A 19376-nucleotide genomic window follows, 5' to 3' on the forward strand; every position below is an offset into this window, starting at 1 on the left:
AACCTATATCTATTAATATTTTTTAAAACAAGAAGCCTTGGTGTATCCATTTTTATTTAAATGGATACACCGAGACAAACACAATCTATTGGATTATAAGAAGCGAGGAAATTGAATATGCACTTAAAATGCTGATCAAAGGGGGGAACAATATGCTTACAGCTTGAATGTATGCATTTTTAATGGGATAAATGATTTAACAAGTTCAATTCTAATTCTCTCTTACCTCACTAGTTCCAAAAAGCAGTTCTCTCTCATCCACCACAATCTTGTACACATTAGCAAGTGGAGCTCCAAAGGAGAGGATATGTTCATACTGAAATACTTCTAATGGTCTGCCCTCTCCACGCTTGTATACAGAAACAGCATCTGCACTTACACCCAACCAAAGCTCTTGAGGAAATCCTCCACCTTTACACTAGGGAAAAGAAAAAAAAATGTTAAGATGAATGGTAGAAACAGTATAAATGATGGCTGAACCCTTCTACAACTGCCCAAATAAATTTGGAATGATTACCTTATCAGTTTCTGTATTGAAAAATAACGTATGTCTTTTACAATTCTTTTCTCATAGTCTTACATGTTTGTTTAATGAGTCACCTGCCTAATTCTTTTAATTGGCAAAGGTTTGCATAATGTTGCTTACTCCAAAAAGGAATGAAGTAATATATACTGTATGTATGTATGTATGTAAGCATGCATATACCACACAATAATTGGTAAAGAAAGATTATGTGTGATTAAAATCTCTTGAACACTTGCTTATTAAAAACACCTTATCCCAGGCTTGGAAAATATTTTTAAAAAATCCTTTTAAAGTTAGATTTCTTAAGCCTAAAACCTTCCTAACAACTGGATACCAATGTTAATCCACAAAAAGTGCACAAAATGGTTGAACCAAGTGTGTAGAAAGATGGCGATTAAGATGGGCTATGACTGTGTGAACAAGTGATCTTGAGTTGCTGCTTGCTGCATGTATATATTGATTGGATTTGGATTTATTTCCAAACAGGTATGTAGAGTGTGCAGAGGTATGAATATAGCACTTGTGTGCTAGTCTTTAAAGCAGCCACATCTTTTCCCAGGATCAAGTGCAGAGGGCAGCTGTGTTATCCCAGGAAAGGATGTGATTGCTTTAAAGAGTTGCAGACGGCTATTGTGCTGCCATGCACTCCCAAAACACTGTTTCACTGATACCCAACTATTCCATTTTAAGGCTGTCTAAGCACCAGTAGCTTTGTTCCTTTCCTTACTTGTGGGTGTAGATCACAGGCAGTCCTCACTTAACCCTAATTGGAACTGGCAACTCTGTCATTAAGTGAAGTGGCTGTTAAGCGAAACATCACGACTGCCCCCACTTAGCAACAGCAGTTCCAGCAGTCCCAGTTGCAGTCGCAGTTGTTAAGCAAGACATTCCATGACCACAACTTGCAACATCCTGCTGGCTTCCCCACTGACTTTGCTTGTTGGAAGCCAGCTGGGAAGGTCGCAAATAGCAATCATGTGACCGTGGATGCTGCGACCATCATAAATGCGTGACAGTTGCCAAATGGCCAAATCGAGATTATGTGACTGTGGGGACACCGCAATAGTCATAAGTGCAAGGACAGGTCATAGGTCACTTTTTTCACAGCTGTCGTAACTTCAAACAGTCACTAAACGGCCGTTAAGTGAGGACTACCTGTACTGTCACCTTGTTACAAAAGCTTTGATGTTACCTCGAAGCAGAAGAATAGTTACTTCCTATGGCATGCTCTCTCCCTTCCTCTCTTTCATATGAAATATTGCTACAATCTACTACTACCCTTTTCTCAGCTTTTCATTAAAACTCTCCTGTCCGTGCTAGCAAACCAGTTCAGGAGAAGATGGAATGTAGAAATTATAATACAGACATTTTAAGTGTTGCCTATTACACATTGTAATATTTAATTATAGCCCATGAGTATATGGCAGAAAGTTGGCATGCTCACCTCTACATCAAAGAGTGTTGACCCATAGCCAGGCCATTCCTTAATTAAATTCATGTACTTTGCCATTGCTTGTTCTTGAGCCATTCCCTGCATTTTTTTCCATTTATCAATCATATTAGTCCTGGCTGCAGAGATCTCCTCCCTAATCCACATATTCAGCATCTGATCCTCTTCCATCTTCTGCTTGCTAACAGAACTGCTCCGGAAACTCCTCCTCAGAGTCCCTTCCAGAAAGTTGTTCCGCTTCCTCTCAAGCCTCTGTGCTGGCGTAAAAGTTTTAGTGGATTGAACAACACGAGACTTCAGCTTCTGCAAGGGGTAGACCTCTTCCATTTCTGGTACTGTAACCCTGGATGAAGAATAGTCCCCTTGTAGATACTGGAGTCGCAAGGCAGCAAGGATCTGGAGGGTTTCTTCAGGAGCTGGATAATGTCCCTGAATCACTGCTTCGTGTGCCTAATAAAAAGAAAAACAATACTGTTTCAGGAATGTATGTTGTAACATCCTGAATTCTAAATCTTCTTGTGCAGAATAGTGACTAAGAGATTGACAAACGAACTGGGCCTGCCACCAACTCAACAACTGGTCATACATAAGGTGATTCTATTCAGCCTCTACCTGCTCCACCCTTGGCCTGGAGCTATGATTTGGAATGCCTGATTTAGTGGATTGTTGTAAATATTACAGTAAGATAAGCAATGTGAAGGACTTTGACCCTTTAAAACTGGTACTCTAATGGTTACTGTATTCATATTATTTATATTCATTTCTGCTTCTTCCTCCAGAAAAAAAAAATAGAAATCTATAGAACAAGCTGTTTCTTGCTAGATTACTAAGCAAAACCTATGAATACTCAAATAGTGAGAGCCATTAAAGAGCAGACAGGCAGTCTTTTCTCCAGGAAACAATTTTTTTTTAATTTTAAAACACCTGCAGATATAGCTGCAAAGAAACTGGTGCTTGTAAGATCAGACGACTATCTAAGCTTCCTGGGGCAAAAAGGCCTGTATTTTGATTGATTGACTGATCAGTAGTTTTCACTCAAAAGTCCTCAAGGTATTTGTTTCTGTGTGTCTGTGTGTGCGTTCATTTTTCAAATTGGCTAGATAGTCCGGACTTTAAACAGGACTCTCAGGAAGTTAGAGTACCAGTAAACAGGAAATAACATTTGAGAAAGAGAAAAGGCAATCAGTACCGTTTTAGCTACTGGTAATTCCCAATAACAGTCATAACCAATATGGGAGGTATTTAAGGGCCCACTTTACTGATGGGCCTTTAAATAAGATCGATGACAGTGCAAAATTATATAGAATTAATTTCCACAAGCTGTGACGACTATTGGTTTTGAAGACAGCTTTGAAATTTTCTTCAATACGCAGGCTATCATTACAGTAAGAGCAAGAGTATGCAGGGATAGAATGTCTTCTAGTAATTCTTATAATAAACACGCTTATCAATGAGTGCAGATGCAGATTCCACTGGAGGGTAATGTGAATCAGTTAAGACTGATTGATTAGCTTATACTCCAACCTAACCCTACTTGTATAAGCACTCAAGGCAGCTTACATTTAAAACAAAAAATATGAACTTTGTAATATAACATTTAAATCAGTAAAATTAAAAACTTGGTAAAAGAAATGTGTCTTTACTATTTTTTTTTTATACTGTGAGTGGGAGAAAAACACTTTCTTAGGAAGAGGGAATTTTAGAGCTTGGAAGCTACAGGAAGGCTCTCTTCTTCCAGATAGATGAACCTGAGGCATCTTTTGCTTATCTAGGTGACCAGACAACTTTGTAATAGATAGATAGGCTTGGGGTCATTTAGGGCTGTAGATGAGCACTAACACATTAAATTGTGCCTACTAAGAATTGGCAACTACTGTAGATGTTTCAATGCATGCATAGCTGTCCATTAGTTAGTAACTTAGCTGCAGTGTTGGACATTTTTCAAAGATAGTCCCAAACAAAATACTTTGCAGTAGTCAAGAAGGAATGTAATCAAGACAGGAAATGTATAATCATTACTAAGTCCAACAGGTTCAAAAGTTGGTCTTAGTAATGATTATAGTTGGACTTAGTAGCTGGACTAAATCTAAAGTTGCACTTAGCAGCTGGTGCACTTGTGGCAATTGTACAAAACTACTCCTTATCACAGTTGCCAACTATGAATCCAATGACAGCTAAACGGGAGTGCAACCTCATCCCAAATAGGTCTTATCTCCATCCCTAAGTCGAGTTTTCTCCTTACCAATAATACCTGTGACTTGTCTGGATTTAATTTCAGCTTGTTCTCCCACATCCAGCCCCTTACTGAAATTAGGTAATGTTCAAGGGTACCAAATTGTTTAGTTGGAGTTAGATAGTATAAGGTGCAGTATAGTGATGTCTTCCCAGTTTGACTGCACTCTTCCCCAAAGCTTTTAATGACATACAGTGTAGTATGCCTGGACACTTGCCTTAGTCTGTCTTATTGTAAGATAACATCTGGGAAGAAACAAATTTAAGTATCATTTGCTAACAGCTTCTTTGGTACTTTCCACCACTAATTTGAGCTAAATGGCACTATATATGTATCTCTCTCTGTGCGCAGCTGTGTATACATAACACACACACACCTCTTTCCAACAAAACCCTCTTTTTACCTGCTCAAACATAAATGCAAATTCCACGCTATCTTTTGGTACATGCTCAATGTCTAGGAAACAGTAGAGTTTGAAGTAAAATTTCCATGCTGCATGGTCACCTTCTGAAGTGGCACCAATCCTGGAACAACAACCACAACAACAATAAAATCCAAACAGACAGGCACCTTGTTCATAACATGCCTGACATAACAGTTACTGAAAAGAAGAAAGTCTGATTCATTGATGTTGCTATACTGGGTGATGCTAGGATTGAAGAAAAGCAATCAGAAAAAATTACAAAATACCAGGAATTTGCAGATCAAAGTTGAATGCTCATGGAAAAAGAAATCCACTGTTATACCAATTTTGATTGGAGCCCTTGGAGCAATATCTAAAGGACTCCCTTGATATTTAGAAATTTTGAATTTATCAGACCTGAACACCCTAATTTTACAAAAAAAATACCCTGCTTGGAACTGCTTATATCCTCAGACACTACCTTAATAATTCTTAGGTCCTTGGTTAGGACTTGAATTATTAAGTTTTCACCAGTCTTTGTGAATCTAATTGTAGATTATCAATAACAGTAATAACTACTACTACTACTTGTTTTAAGAGACTTATTATTCTCTAAAAGTCCCCCAATGGGAGGAGATGGGCGGGGACAAATTGGATGGATGGATGGATGGATAGATAGGTAATAAAAATCAAAACATCCTTGACCTCTGGTTAAATCCACATTACCAAGTCAATTGTTGTGTTTCAAAATAACAATAAATCAGGATGAGAATTTTGCCTTATTCTCAAGCAGTGTGCTGGTGTAGACTTTTCAGTCTACATGTGGTTTCTCCTAACAATTAAATTAATGAAGAAGCAAGGGCTTTCTAATATGGCCACATCAGATTTCTAGTTTATTGTTCCCTTAGTCAGCCAGAGTCTAACACTAGAGCTGGACGTTTATTTTTAATACTGGTTTATCAAAGTAACAATAAGCTATAGCTGGGTTCAGATATAAGAGGAAGCTTTTGCTGATTGACCTGTGTGAAAATCTAAGATAGATAATTGGACAAGATGTATAAACAGGCTGCTCATAGCAGCAAGCCATAATTCTAAACAATTCTGGTTTATCATTACATTCAAGCACAACTTAATAAAACAATAAAAGCTTACATATAATATTAGTGTGCGTGAAGGCAATTTTTCTGCATACAAGGTTTCTTCCATTTTGAAGAAGATAAAAAAGAGCTGTGTATGCTTCAAAAAATGCTTTTACAGAGATGTTTTGTACATGGCATGAATGCAATACTTCTTTGTTGTTCATTTAAACAGCTCAACATGTCTTTGGCTTCTGTGTGAACCTCAAAAAAAGATGCAACTGGTTTAAGGAATCCACTTATTAAAGTTACTACAACTCTTAAAATTTTGTCACTGTTTTTCAGGTTCATGTGGAAGCCTGAAAAAAGTTGGGTACTTTAATGAATTGCAGAGAAGTGCTGTACTTGCACAAGATTTAAAGCAAATCTTCCGAATCTGTACAAAGTTGAATTAATACCTAAAAGCTCAAGAGAAAAGAAATGCATATTGAAGGCATTAAAATCTTAAGGTCTGAATGGCCCATCAATCTAGTATAAAACTAACATTGTTTTTCTAAAGCTTGCTCTTTTTGCAGTAACTAGATTTGCTCCAATATTAGGGACAACAGTGGGAATGTAATCAGCAGATAAAATGTTCAGTTCTATGATGTCTTGATTGTGCTTGTATAGATATACAACTTGTAGGACCACATCCCCCCCCAAAGACAATTCTAAAACAGACAAAATCCAAATGAGGCATGCTAATGCGAAGGTATGAGAAGAAAATTTTTGGACAGGCATTTTCGGGGGGAGTGGAGGATTGGGGATATTATCGACACAAGTAAGGGAAATTCAGAAAGCTGCTGGGAGAGATTTTAGTTGCTTATTAGCAGAAACACACTTACTTTTCAAATTTTGCCAAGACATCGGCCACAACAGTTCTACTTTCAATGGCTTTATCTGTAATTCCATCGTATTCAAACAAGGCAAACATATTTCTGCTGTCTTCCATGCCCAAACCTCGAATTAATTTTTCAACAACCTAGTGAAGAAAATTTAAAAACAATGAGACAATGCAAACAGTGATCTTATTTTTTTTCCTTTTTAACAATTTCAATGTTGACATTTCAGATCAGGTTTGCAGCTGGTTCTTTCTCAACCAAACTTTGTGATATAAAATTTACAATTTTTAATTGGCAAGTATATGGACAATTGCTAACAGTTACACAAAAGGGTTAAACCGCTGAGCTGTCGATCGGAAGGTCAGCGGTTCGAAACCGCGCGGCGGGGTGAGCTCCCGTTGCTCGTCCCAGCTCCTGCACACCAAGCAGTTCGAAAACATGCAAATGTGAGTAGATTAATTGGTACCGCTTCGGTGGGAAGGTAACGGCGTTCCGTGAGTCATGCTGGCCACATGACCTGGAAGTGTCCTATGGACAACGCCGGCTCCAAGGCTTAGAAACGGAGATGAGCACCGCCCCCTAGAGTCGGACTCGACTGGACTTTACGTCAAGGGAAACCTTTACCTTTACTTACACAAAATCAGATTCCACATTTACTTTTTCTTCTCAAGAATGTTCTGAATTTGTATACTAAAATACTAGTATAAGAATTAATACAAGATAATTTGTAAAAAAAAAAATCATACATATAGTTGTTCCACTAAAATTATTCAGTGTGCAGTATAATCATAAGCCGAGTAGAGTAGAGTAGAATATGAAAAAAGGTGAAAGGTCCCCTGTGCAAGCACCGAGTCATGTCTGACCCTTTGGAGGGATGCCGCTTTTGTGACATTTTCTTGGCAGACTATAGCGGGGTGGTTTGCCATTGCCTTCCCCAGTTGTCCCCTTCCCCAGCAAGCTGGGGACTCATTTTGCTGACCTGGGAAGGATGGAAGGCTGAGTCGACCTGAGCCTGCTACCCGAGAATCCAGCTTCCGCTGGGATTGAACTCAGGTCATGGGGAGAATTTTCATTTGCAATACTGCCGCCTACCACTCTGAGCCACATGAGGCATATGATATGATATGATATATGATATGATATGATATGATATATAGAAAAGCAAATACAATTAGTTTCTCAGTTTTTAAACTATTTTTGCTATCTAATTATTCTTCATATTTGTATTATTTAGTCCTGCTCTGTGAGTTAGAAGCTGATATAAATCAAATGGTTAATGTGTTTATAATGAAAGATAAGCAAGACACAAACATCCCATTGTACATTCGTTCTTAAAAACATTATATACTTTATAAAAAGATGGACAACCTATTTACTCATTAGTAAATTACTCAATCTAGGTCAAACTCAAACTGTATTATTCCATATTACTTTTGTAATCCAAAGATACATATTAGGAAGTTACACCTATTCTCAAAGTGACTAGAAATGAAACATATTTTTTTCTATTTCACAAGGAGACCTTGTCATGTATCAGTACATTTTTGTATATTCATGAATGCCCACTATTATAGGATGTGGGTCTCTAAAGTTAGTCATTATCAAACCCTTCCTCCATTTCAGAAACTTCTCACCTCGCCAGCAGTGGTATGAGAGTTAATCGTGATTTTACAGGAGCCCCCTCCATGACAATAGACAGTAGATGCCATCTCTTGTCTGTTGATCAAAGCTTCAATTTCATCCCGGGATGGCACAAATTCTCTGCCTTTGGTCTTTTTAAGGGATTCATAAATGAACAAGGCATACCTTGCCATTTCTGTGCCTGGGAGCTGGTCATGGACCCTGTGGGAGAAATATTGAACTTTATTTCCTTGTTGTTTTTAATCTCTCTTCCCATGTGCTTTGTGCTCTGGTGCTGCTGGCCACTCCTTTCTACAACATAGCATCTTTCTTAAGGCTTCCTAAGAGCAGGCTGCTCCCATAGCAGTCTCTTGTACTTCCTCCAAGCTTCCATAGGTTTGAAGTCTCCTGCTTTGGGTTTGTTTCCTGCGTACCCTAGTTGGGCCAACAAGGCATAGTAGACCTTACTTGCATTGCCATCCTTTTTTATTTTTCACTGGGGTACTTGAGTATATCTGCCCCTGCCCTACCCAGATATGGAAGATAAACTTAGAGGCAAGCCATATATTCAATATAAAGATACAGTTGCATTCAGAATAATTCTCCATATTTATTTATTCCGAAAGGACTTGTATGCCAGTTGTTATAGATACTGGTGTAGAAACAAAGCTTTATCCCCACCAAAGACACCTCCAAACCACCAAATCTTTATTGTCCTAGTTCTACTTACCTTTTAAGATGGAATTTCAAGTATTTGAGAATACTACGGCTTGGCAAAAACATGCAGCTCATGCAAGTGAGGATCTGCCAGCAATACAGATTGCCAAGGCTCCCTGGATTAGGCACTTTGCAGGTCTGTTTGATGAGCTGACAGTACAATTCATCACGCAGGGGCCGTAAATCATGTCCTGTTTGGAGTATGCCCTGAATAATGGGAATGGGATCTGGTACAGACTCCAGTTGCTGCAGAGAATTAAATATCTTGATAGCTTCATCCTGGAGAGTTGTGTAACCTTTGTCTTTTAGCACTAGAAAAAGGAAACATGCAAGTGTACCTTCAATTGACCAGAGATCAAATAAGTTATTTCAAGGGAAGCATGACACAGACCATAACATTCAAACTCAGCAATGACAGAAATTCAACTTTCTTAATAAATTGTAAGAATGTAAGAGTTATTTCTTCACTAAACAATACATTTTGCAAAGAAATACCTTCTTAAAAATCATTACATGGTTTTTCTTCTTTGGAGTTGAATCTTGAGTGGTCCTGGCCATAATTCCAAAACTAATTTATCCCTTTCTAGGAACAACAACTTTTCCAAAGTCAAGTCCTTAGCTATTTTATGACCTCAGATTTCCTGAATGCAGCCAAAATCTTTCTTTGTGAGGATTATGAATGAAACATCTTCCAAATAGTTGGATACTAAATATTATCTTTCTCCTAGTTGAATGTCACTATTCCTGCCTAGAAATGGGAAGTATGAGAGAAGAGGCAAAATAACCCGGAAAATAAATAAAAGAATCACTGAACTGAGCTTAGGTAAAATACTCTCTACCTACCTGCGCTGTTCAAACATAGCATCATGCTGATAACACGATTACAGAAGAGACCTTATTGAGGGGCTGTGCAAATGAACAGGACCTCTTGAGAGTGTCCGTGGCAGAGATGCTTATTCAGAAGCCAGTTTGTGCGGTAAGAAGAGCCTTGCATATTTTTCAAAGACTTCCTAATCAGAACTTACAATTCAGATTGATGTCTCCATAAGGAAGTGGTAATAGTGGAGAATGCAGTGGATGTTGTGTATAACGAAGAATTGGGTTCCTCTTATAGATCTGTTCAACAACTTCAGGGTTCAGGCAATTCTCCTGTGTAAATGTGTGAAAAAGATTACCAACAGTGGTGGGGTAAGAAATAATACAATTTTAAATCCCCATGAAAGATCAGTAGTAAACCAAGTTATTTAAAAATACTGAAGGGGAAAATACTTGCCAGAAAAAACTGACCTGTATTTAAATTCTGACCTAGAACCCATGTCTTATTGTGAAATTAGTATCTTGCTTTTTATATCTCAAGTGGCAGTGTACAAATACATACACACACAACACACACAATTACAAAATGTTCTGCAAGTTTAAAAAGCAGAGAAACATTACAGGCAAAATGCATACTTAAACTACTCCACAAATTTAGCAAAAAATATTAAAGCCTTCATCAGGGATATAAAATAGCTCTCCTTGACCTAGTGACCTCTAGATGGCATCACAGAGTTACAAGTCTAAAAAGTTAGAATGAGACAAACAAATGGGATATCAGCAGCTGAACTACACTAGTAACATGAATGACAAATCAGAAAAGCAATAATTAATCACTTCAATTCCTGAACGTTATGGTGGAAAAAAAATATAATGCAGCAGGTTGCCTTTCTCTAATGAAAGTTTCCAGAGCTTACAAAACTACCTTAATGTCTTGAATGAGCTGCTGTGTGGGAGTATCAATTGCTGCTTTTGTGTCAATCACGTTTTGGATAGCTCCTGACCAGCGGATGGCTTCATTGAGTAATTTGGTGTAAAGGCGGTAACAGTGTTTGCGTCCATACACAGTTACATTCCAATAACCTAAAGCAAGAATAGAGAAGTGAACATTTTGTTAATTCACTTTAGAATATAGTATGGCATCTCCTGAAGCTGGAATGGCCAAATTAAATTAACTCTGATTAACCCAAAGAAAGGCAGCTAGTATCTGGTCTATTATGAATTGCAAACCAGCAGTTCTTTTAACTAAGCACTCAAACTCATGAAGGGACAGTGTTTTTTGCCTCTAAATTAGACATGTATGAAATTCCGATGTAAGTTTTAGATTCTTAATGGCAATATTAATAGCTCTATTGACTTAAGATGAAAAGAATTCCTGAGGAATTAAGTACCTGTTTCTTTAAAGATTTTCTCATCAGGGGGTACAGCAGAGCAAAGGCTGTTTAGCACCAGGGTGCCCAACTTGAGGGCATTCTTCTCTGAGCTCTTGTAATAATCCAAGGAATTGTGTGTCAGAACAAACCAACGTTTCTTCAGTTTCAACAATGTCATTTTTGGACTGTTCTTTACTTCTTTGTGCAACCATCCTAGTCAGAAGAAGAAAAGGCACTTTCTGAATTGAGGCTCCTCTGGAAATTACTGATGTCAAAAATTGTTTGAACCCTATCAAATATTTACACAGTGTGTTTTGAATTATTCTCAAAAGGTTGGTTTGCTTCAGGCCTTTATTTTAGAGTATTTTCAGGATTTTGCTCTGTAATTCCCTGTTTTGTTTATGAAATTCTTCCGTCTTTTTTAAATATCAGAATAATAATTAAGGAAAGAAAGGTACAAATGATTGCAATATAGCTTTTGGCTACTAGCACTGCCTTGCTGAAAGGAACTTTAGTCAATACCTGAGGTAAGAATGTTTGTTTGGAATATGTTGTAAGTATGTTCAGCAGAATGCAGCCAAGCTCCAATACACCGAAGTAGGTATAACAGTAGCAAACTTCAGTTAAACCTTGTCTACATCAGTTGTATGTGGTGTTTTTTTTTGTAAGGGTGCAAGATGCAACACCATTCTTTTACCCCTATTTTACCTCTTCACAGTTGGTTCCTGTTAAAGGAGACCTAGGGAGCAGGAATATAGCAGATCTCTGTCTAAAAACAGGCAAGTTAGTAGCAGAATTTTGCAAATTATTACATAAAAGAAGAAAATCTTATGCCATAGTCTTGCCAAAGAGTGAGGAGATGGACAATTGATCTCCTCCGGTTTAGGTGAATGATTTTGCAATGGTCAAGTCCAGCTCTGTGCTAACATGAAACAGTTATAGAATTCATTTTCTGCCTAATTTTCAGAGATTTCATGCATCCACTGATTCCACATACAGAGCTTGGTACAAGGTTTCACAGCAGCTCCCTCCCATACAGAAACACGCGTCAGCGCCACGGCATGGGAAACGTTACGATGCTTTAAAATACATTGAAACAGTGAACATGACATTTCCTTTGATTTTACCGGTGCTTCAAGCTTTAACACTAGATAAGTTGGTTAATGGTTTCCAAAACAGTCAATTATAACTCTACCAGTTGCAGGAAGCCTATTTGCTAATTGTGCAGGTATTGCCCTACCAGCTTTATCTAGCTTGCAACTATCTAATCTTGTTTTGGTATCTTTTTATGATATCCGAAACAATCTGCTGCTGAAGATAAATACCTCATCCTGTCTTATGAAAGGGATGGTTCTAGAGATTAGCAGTTGGAAAAATAATAATCCTTGTTCTTTCTCAGTTATGTATTATCAGAATTTAGCAAGAAACAAAACCCTCTGTTCTCCTAAGAGATTTCTTTTTCAAGAAGTTCTTACCCCTCACTATGAATTCTTGTCCTTCTACTCGAGTGTCCCCTTTGGATCGCTGCAGCAGAGTTATCCAATGATGCATCTCCTCCGGTGTATCCGCGTTGCAGTGCAGAACACGATTAGCAGTGATGATCACAAATGAATTGGGACTGTACAGGAAAAATAAAGGAAGGAAAACGCCTATATAGTAAACATGGATACTGTTTGGGACCATAACAAAGTCTGTCTGACTTATACTTCCTGTAAGACCTTCTCCCTTGTTTGTACTGTATTATTGGGCCAATGCTGAATCACTTTCTTCATCATTAAGCTGTTCTTAAAATCACATCATTTAGCAGTTTGGCACAATCCCATAACTTAAGTTTCTTAAAAGTCAAGGTACTTAAATTTAAATGGCAAACTCTATTATTCTTGTAATGCATCTGACTGTAGCTGTTACAATGGCTAGAGAATAGATATTTTGAACTGGGTATGACATGCAAATCTCCCTCTGGCTGCACCAGATGTCTATGAAGTGGCTGGACAGCGAAGATGGAAAATTGAGACTCTAACAGAATGCATACAAGACCATAAATGGTTCCCTACAGCAGGACATTTGAGCTACCTTTTTCACAGAGGGTCTGCATAGAATTAAAACATGTATGAATGTTAAAAATCAACCCCTAGGATTAACTACCAAATTTTAAAAAAATGTTATGCAAATATATATAAATATTTTCTATATACTGTAATTAACATGCAGCTTACTATGAATAGCCTCTTAGAGGAATGAGAAATTACTAGTATAAGACCAATTTTAAAAATGTAGGAAAATCTGAAGAAATTATAGACCTGCTAGGTCTATAAAAGTTGGGCTAGGCAAATTTATGGAAGGTAGACCTAGAAAGTACAATGAGCAGGGGTTTGCTAAATGCAGCCTACATCTTCAGGGGAGTTTACTTCCAAACACCATCTGCTGGGGAGCTGCTGCTTTCGTGTCCCTCTACTGATCCGCCTAAAGTACTTGGCGGACCACTACTGGAAACATAATACTGCTTTCCATTGGCCCTCAGTCTGATACAACCAGGTTCCTCTAATGTTCCTGAATTGTCTCTTTTAACTGTTGCAACTGTTACTGCCATGTAATTTGGCTGCTGAGTTGTAACCATTCAGGGATGTCAAAAGAGGCGGAGGGTGAGTTGGACATTTGTTTTTGAAAGAGCAGCTTCCTTTATAGCATGGCAAACCTCTTTTGAGATTGAGTGGTGCTTCAAAAGCAGTTTGTGTTATGCTAATAACAGCACGCCCATATATCTCAACCCAACCACCAGCTCCAGTGTGTAGATCCCCTTCATGATTAGGATTTGCAAACCATGTGGCTTGCAAATACATTTTCTAACCTTAGGGAAGCACTTCTTTCAAAAATGGAAGAATCATTCATATATACATATTCATTAGCATTCAAAACAAGCATTTTGCATTCATGCAAATGAAGCACCTCTCTTCAAAACATTAAAGCAGCTGTCTTTTTACAAATCTCAAGCATACACTTCAAAATCCATCCCTGGCTTCTCTGCATTTGTATGCATACAGAGCCACTTTTCTTTGCTGGTCTCAGCAGAAACATTTATCTACACATGCAGAGAAAGCGGGGAGAGCTTTCCATATTAACTTTGGAAAGGATATGGCTGCTTTAATACTCTGAGGGGAAACAGTTCATTTATGTTAATACATTGCAAAGCACCTCTTTGGAATGCTTTCTACAGCTCTAATATTAATACCTTGATGACTTGTAGATACTCATGAGCTTCCATAAATAAAACCAAACAGATTCAATTATCCCCATCTCCATACATAACCAATGTCTTACACTGGAAACACTCGACAATTCTCAAATACAGAGAAACCAATTTGTTCATTTATTTGAAAGTCTAAATTAACTAACTCCAAAGTACTCGTTCTGAATTGTGGAGACAGTAGTTTTAAACCTGTAGCCAAACTGCTTCTACTCATTTCATTTTACTCAGGGGCTATGGAATTATGAACTATATTAGTTTTCTTTCCTTCAATTTCTCAACTTGCATAGTCTCAAGAGCTAAGAAAAGTTGCTGAAATACATAATAGTTTAGAACAAAAGGCTTAGGAAAAATTATGAGCCCCAGAAGGGACAGCTAAACTTACCGATCTGGACTATCAGATGCACAGACTGAATCAATCAGCCCTACATCTAGTGTGCCCTATGTAAAAAACAAAACAAAAATATTGTGTTTACTGACCTATGAAATACAAACAGCACAAAAATGTTTGTATGAAAATATGGATAATGACTGAAAGTTGAAAGTAAAGTTATTCAGATTGTAATGTATCAGCTATATGTGAGATAGTGAAAACAAATACCGGTTATATTTGATGAGGAAATGCCTGTGCAGGTGGGAAAAAATTATCTTGGTATGACTTACTTATTTTGTAAGGGACAAAGTCTACCCTGTTACAAGCTTCTTGTGAAAAAATAAAAGTATCTAGCAAATAGAAGACTGACACTGTAATTTTTTTAGATCCCAACCTGTATGTTCCTTGATATGCTGAATAAACATTTGCAATGGTGCCAATCCCTTTTCAAAGTTTTTCTGCTTGGATTGTTTCTATCACTTTTCCCCCAAACCACTCTCAATCCACTCAACTAATACTACAAAGACAGCCTGCATATGCATGTGCCGCAATGGCTACAATATTGATTGCAACTCACACTGCATTGTGGCAAACGTGGCAAGGTTGCTTTGCTAAGCAGGGAGAATCTGTCACATGTAATAGTGAATGAACATGAGTTCCATCCTTCTAAAACTTGGCATCATGATGGAGGTAATGGAGAAGCCCCCAAATGTATAGCGAAATTAATACAAAAGAGCTACACTGTCAGAGAAAAAGCCTCACTGACAAGTAAATCCTTTATAAAAATTTAGAGCCAAGGGAGTGCCTTTTGTTCCTTCCTTACCAAGGCATTCTGTGGGTTTGCCTGCTCATCATGCATTTCTCTGATTTCCTGTTCTGTGGAAGCGTGAACTTGGCTCAGGACACTGAACCATTGACTGCAAGAGGAAAAAAAGAGATAAAAAGAGAACGGTCAGCATACATTTTTTTTCATGCTATTGGATTATCTTTTTCTTTTGAAATGAAGCAAGCCCTGTTAAGCTGTTTAAAGATTTCTGGAAGAAATGCTCTTTCCTGCAAAGCCAAAAAACATCAACATTAACTTTAAAAAAAAATCTTTTAGCTATCGAAACCAAATACAGATTCTGTAAATATGTCACAGAAATTATTTATCATTATGAGAAGGCAAGGCCCTTTTTATTACAAATGAACAATATCCTCTTCTGATTGGGACATCATTGAACATCAGAGTTTGTTTTTTGTTCTTTTGCAGGACAGCTAGAAATGGATGTATCACTGATTTTTTTAGAGAAATGCTACATTTTCAGCATTACTTTCACAATCGTGACCAATACTGTCCATTATAAGTTATTCTGGTTTAGTATATTTATTTATTTTTCAAATTTATATAGCTGCCCATCTCACAAACAAGTGACACTGGGTGGTGTATAAAGAGCTAAAAACAATAAATACATTAAAAGATATGAAAAACCAACTGAAACAAAGAATAAAAGACAAACGGATATTAAAAATAAGGAAGCCACCTCATTAGTTCACCCGTCCCCTGGAGCCCCCAGGCCTCGTGGCATAGCCAGGTCTTGAGGTTATGGTTTATATCATTTAAACCATGTTCTCATATTTTATGGTTGTGTGTGCAATTGTTCATGTTTGGGCTAGAAAATGAGACTTAAAAATTGGTCTTTGCTAACTAAAGAAGCAATGTTTTAAATAAAATGTAACTAATGAATTATCAAATGGACTCTATCATGACCTTTTTTTTAATTCACCAAACTAGTTATCTGCTACTAATATTACACTGCTTTCATCCAGTTTCCAAACATATGGAAAATTTCCTTGGATTGTTTACACTTCCACCATCTTTCTCCTCCTTGTCTCTATATTTTGTTTAATTTCTGGGCAGTTCAATGCTTTTATTTGGCCATCTCTGCATTACTCTGTTTACATTTCCTGCAACTGAAAAGCTCCTGATGAATTTCAAAATTTGCATTTTAAATATCTGTATTTCCTAGAACTAACATTTTCAGGGCATTAAGCAACATAAGATCCCCTATAAAGATAAAAACTAATTCATAAACCAACATTGCACGACAGTGAATGCATTTCCTCTAAAGTGCACCACTCATCATGTTATGCTGTAGGTTATCTACGTACTATCTTGGCATTCAGAAAATGGTCTGTAACTTTCCATTAACTTTCTGTGTAACGATGGGTGACTTTCTGAGATCCAGGACTAACTGCATATGTGAGGTCATTGGAAAGTGGTGATGTCACAACCTAATTTTTTTTCTTGCCTATTTTTTGCCTCTGGTTGGCAAACCAATCCCATTTCCATTTTTTAAAAGCCAAGCTCTCCAAGCCCCACCCCCATGGGCCAAAATTTTACATCTGAAATTTACCAGCAAAATGCTTAAATCTCAGTACGTTTTCGGTAGTCTAGGTTCAAGCTGTCTCAAGGCTGTTTTTTTAAAAGGTAGAAATTGTATGGCTGGCCTGACTGAGATCTCCATCTCCCGATTCCATGCTTATTTTTGAGGGGGAAAAAAAAAAAGACCAAAAGCATGCTATTGAAAATAAAGTAGTTTTCCTCTGAATTTTGGCTGTGCAATCTTGAGTTGCTGCAGATGACAAGCTTAAGAACTGTGTGTGCAGCCTCCAAGTCGCTCACCACTGCTTTATATAAACAAATCCACAAATTCTTCACTGCAATTTTGCCACCTCTCCAATAACATTCTTCATTGGATTACTAGGTGTGGTTAATGACATACGGCAAACTTTCTTTTATTAGTACATCACATTCATTTGACATTTGTCTTTCAAAGCAAAGGCAACTTATATAAAGATTATTTTCTCCTTGCTACAAGATAAAGTGATTTGCCCAAGACCACCCGCTTTTTATTTTTCTTTTATATATATGACATTTATTTCTAGTAATTGGGAGAGGTAGATTATTTCATTTATTTACAGACCTGAAAGTGGCTTTTGGCTCACTAGAGAACAATTACAAGCTAAGCAGATCAGCTAATCATTAACTTCCAGCTAATGTTTCTGTTTAGAATACTTTATGCTAATATTTGAGCAAAGGTGAAAAAAAAAGGTAATGACTAACAATTTCATGATCAGAACAACACTATTAGTCTTCTGTATAATTTTCAGGATATCCAGGTTACAACAGAATACCATGGGATAGGCTGAAACCGACCTGGCCAAAATAGCTTTACTTAGGTATGTAGTAAGTTCAACTTACAATGTTAGCCATCAGGCAAGAAACAAGGCAATTTATGTTATCAGGGCCTTTTATTAGAAAAAATTGATCAAAAATAAGGCCTGTGATATAAATCTGAGGCACAGCTGGGTTGCTCTTCTGAAATGCTGCACTAGGGCACCGGGACGTAGTGTTAGGGCAGGCTGCAGGGTGACGTCTTGCCACTCCCTGTCTGCTGGGTGCTGTCAGTTGGGCTGCTTTTCCTAGCCTGGTATTGAGACCTCAGCCCCCTTTTCAGGTGCTGCCAGTGCCCTGGGCTATCTGTGGAACACGTGCCAGTGCTTGGAGCTTTCTTGAGGGAACTGCTGTGTGTCCTCCACCCCTAATCTCCTGAGCAGGTCCAGAATGACACCAAGATCAATGGTATCAAAGACGAGTAAGAAATCAAGGAGAGCCAGGATGGAGGCAATGTTAGATACGAAAACCAGCTCGATGACTCTGGGCCAGACATTCTCTCTCAGCTTGACATACTTCACAAGTGGTTGTTGTGAGGAAAATATGAGGCAGGAGCATTACGTATACCATCTCAAATTGTGCAAAATAAAAGGGGGATACAAATTGAATAATAAATAAAAACTCAGAAAATGATTTTTTTAAATCTCACAGTGGTTTCAATACATCTGCTAATACGTCGTATTAGTCATTCTGGTCATATGAGTATTAATACTTTTTAAACACTTTTTGAACATTTAATTTATGAAAGGTTACAAAAACTTCTGCCATAGCTTTAAATTTATTAATACTGGCATGAGCTAAAAAGGTAAGAGTTTTATAACTTGATGGGAAGTTCTTTGGCTTTTTCAATTATGTTGTCATTTCAACAAAGCAAATCAGTCTCCAAATTAGCTTGTTCTCCTTGTATAAAGGGTAATTTTTCTGAAATATTTTATCATAAATATTCAACAACTTCTTGGCTGCAATCTTACAGTTATTTATCCAAGAGCAAATTTCACTGAAATGAACGGGGCTCACTTCAAAGAAATCTTCCACAAGTTATATATATGGTAATATGAAAACAATTGTACTTGTGTGCTAATGAGGACAATTTTATTCATAAATGTTTGTACTGTCAGGTAATCAAACATTTCAGAAGAAAACTGCAAATTTTATGTAAGCCAGTAACAATGTAGGTTGAAGACCAGAATGTCGTAAAATAGTGGATTGCTAAGAAATGAAGTAATTCTGTTCCCAGTTTAAAGGAGTGGTTGTCAAAAGTAGTAAAATATCAAAATTGATAGAATTACTGAAATTGTGAAAATATTCAATAAAGAAGTTTTTTCTTGCTCCAGACTGCTTCTACATGCATTTGGCTAGATGAGAGACAGAGATCCAATTATGTAATATAGTTATTATTTTTCTTTAAGAGAACCACTTATTCTAAAGACAAAACCCCCAGGTAGCA

At 37.4% G+C, this 19376-nt stretch overlaps 1 protein-coding gene across 1 annotated transcript in view; it reads right to left on the reverse strand.

Moving 5' to 3' along the window:
- Nucleotides 1-19376, reverse strand: part of MYO10 (myosin X) — a 164557-nt gene that overhangs the window by 1352 nt on the left and 143829 nt on the right. Inside the window, exons 29-40 of the mRNA XM_063298762.1 lie at nucleotides 15536-15629; nucleotides 14725-14780; nucleotides 12571-12713; nucleotides 11114-11308; nucleotides 10648-10805; nucleotides 9932-10055; nucleotides 8920-9217; nucleotides 8204-8411; nucleotides 6573-6709; nucleotides 4613-4733; nucleotides 1971-2426; nucleotides 227-418 (exon numbers count right to left, since the gene is read on the reverse strand). Of these exons, the coding sequence (XP_063154832.1) occupies nucleotides 227-418; nucleotides 1971-2426; nucleotides 4613-4733; nucleotides 6573-6709; nucleotides 8204-8411; nucleotides 8920-9217; nucleotides 9932-10055; nucleotides 10648-10805; nucleotides 11114-11308; nucleotides 12571-12713; nucleotides 14725-14780; nucleotides 15536-15629 (2182 nt within the window). The remainder of the gene's footprint in view (nucleotides 1-226; nucleotides 419-1970; nucleotides 2427-4612; nucleotides 4734-6572; nucleotides 6710-8203; nucleotides 8412-8919; nucleotides 9218-9931; nucleotides 10056-10647; nucleotides 10806-11113; nucleotides 11309-12570; nucleotides 12714-14724; nucleotides 14781-15535; nucleotides 15630-19376) is intronic.

This window comes from Candoia aspera, chromosome 3, assembly GCF_035149785.1.
Source record: "Candoia aspera isolate rCanAsp1 chromosome 3, rCanAsp1.hap2, whole genome shotgun sequence".
In the NCBI taxonomy this organism is placed as follows: domain Eukaryota; kingdom Metazoa; phylum Chordata; class Lepidosauria; order Squamata; family Boidae; genus Candoia; species Candoia aspera.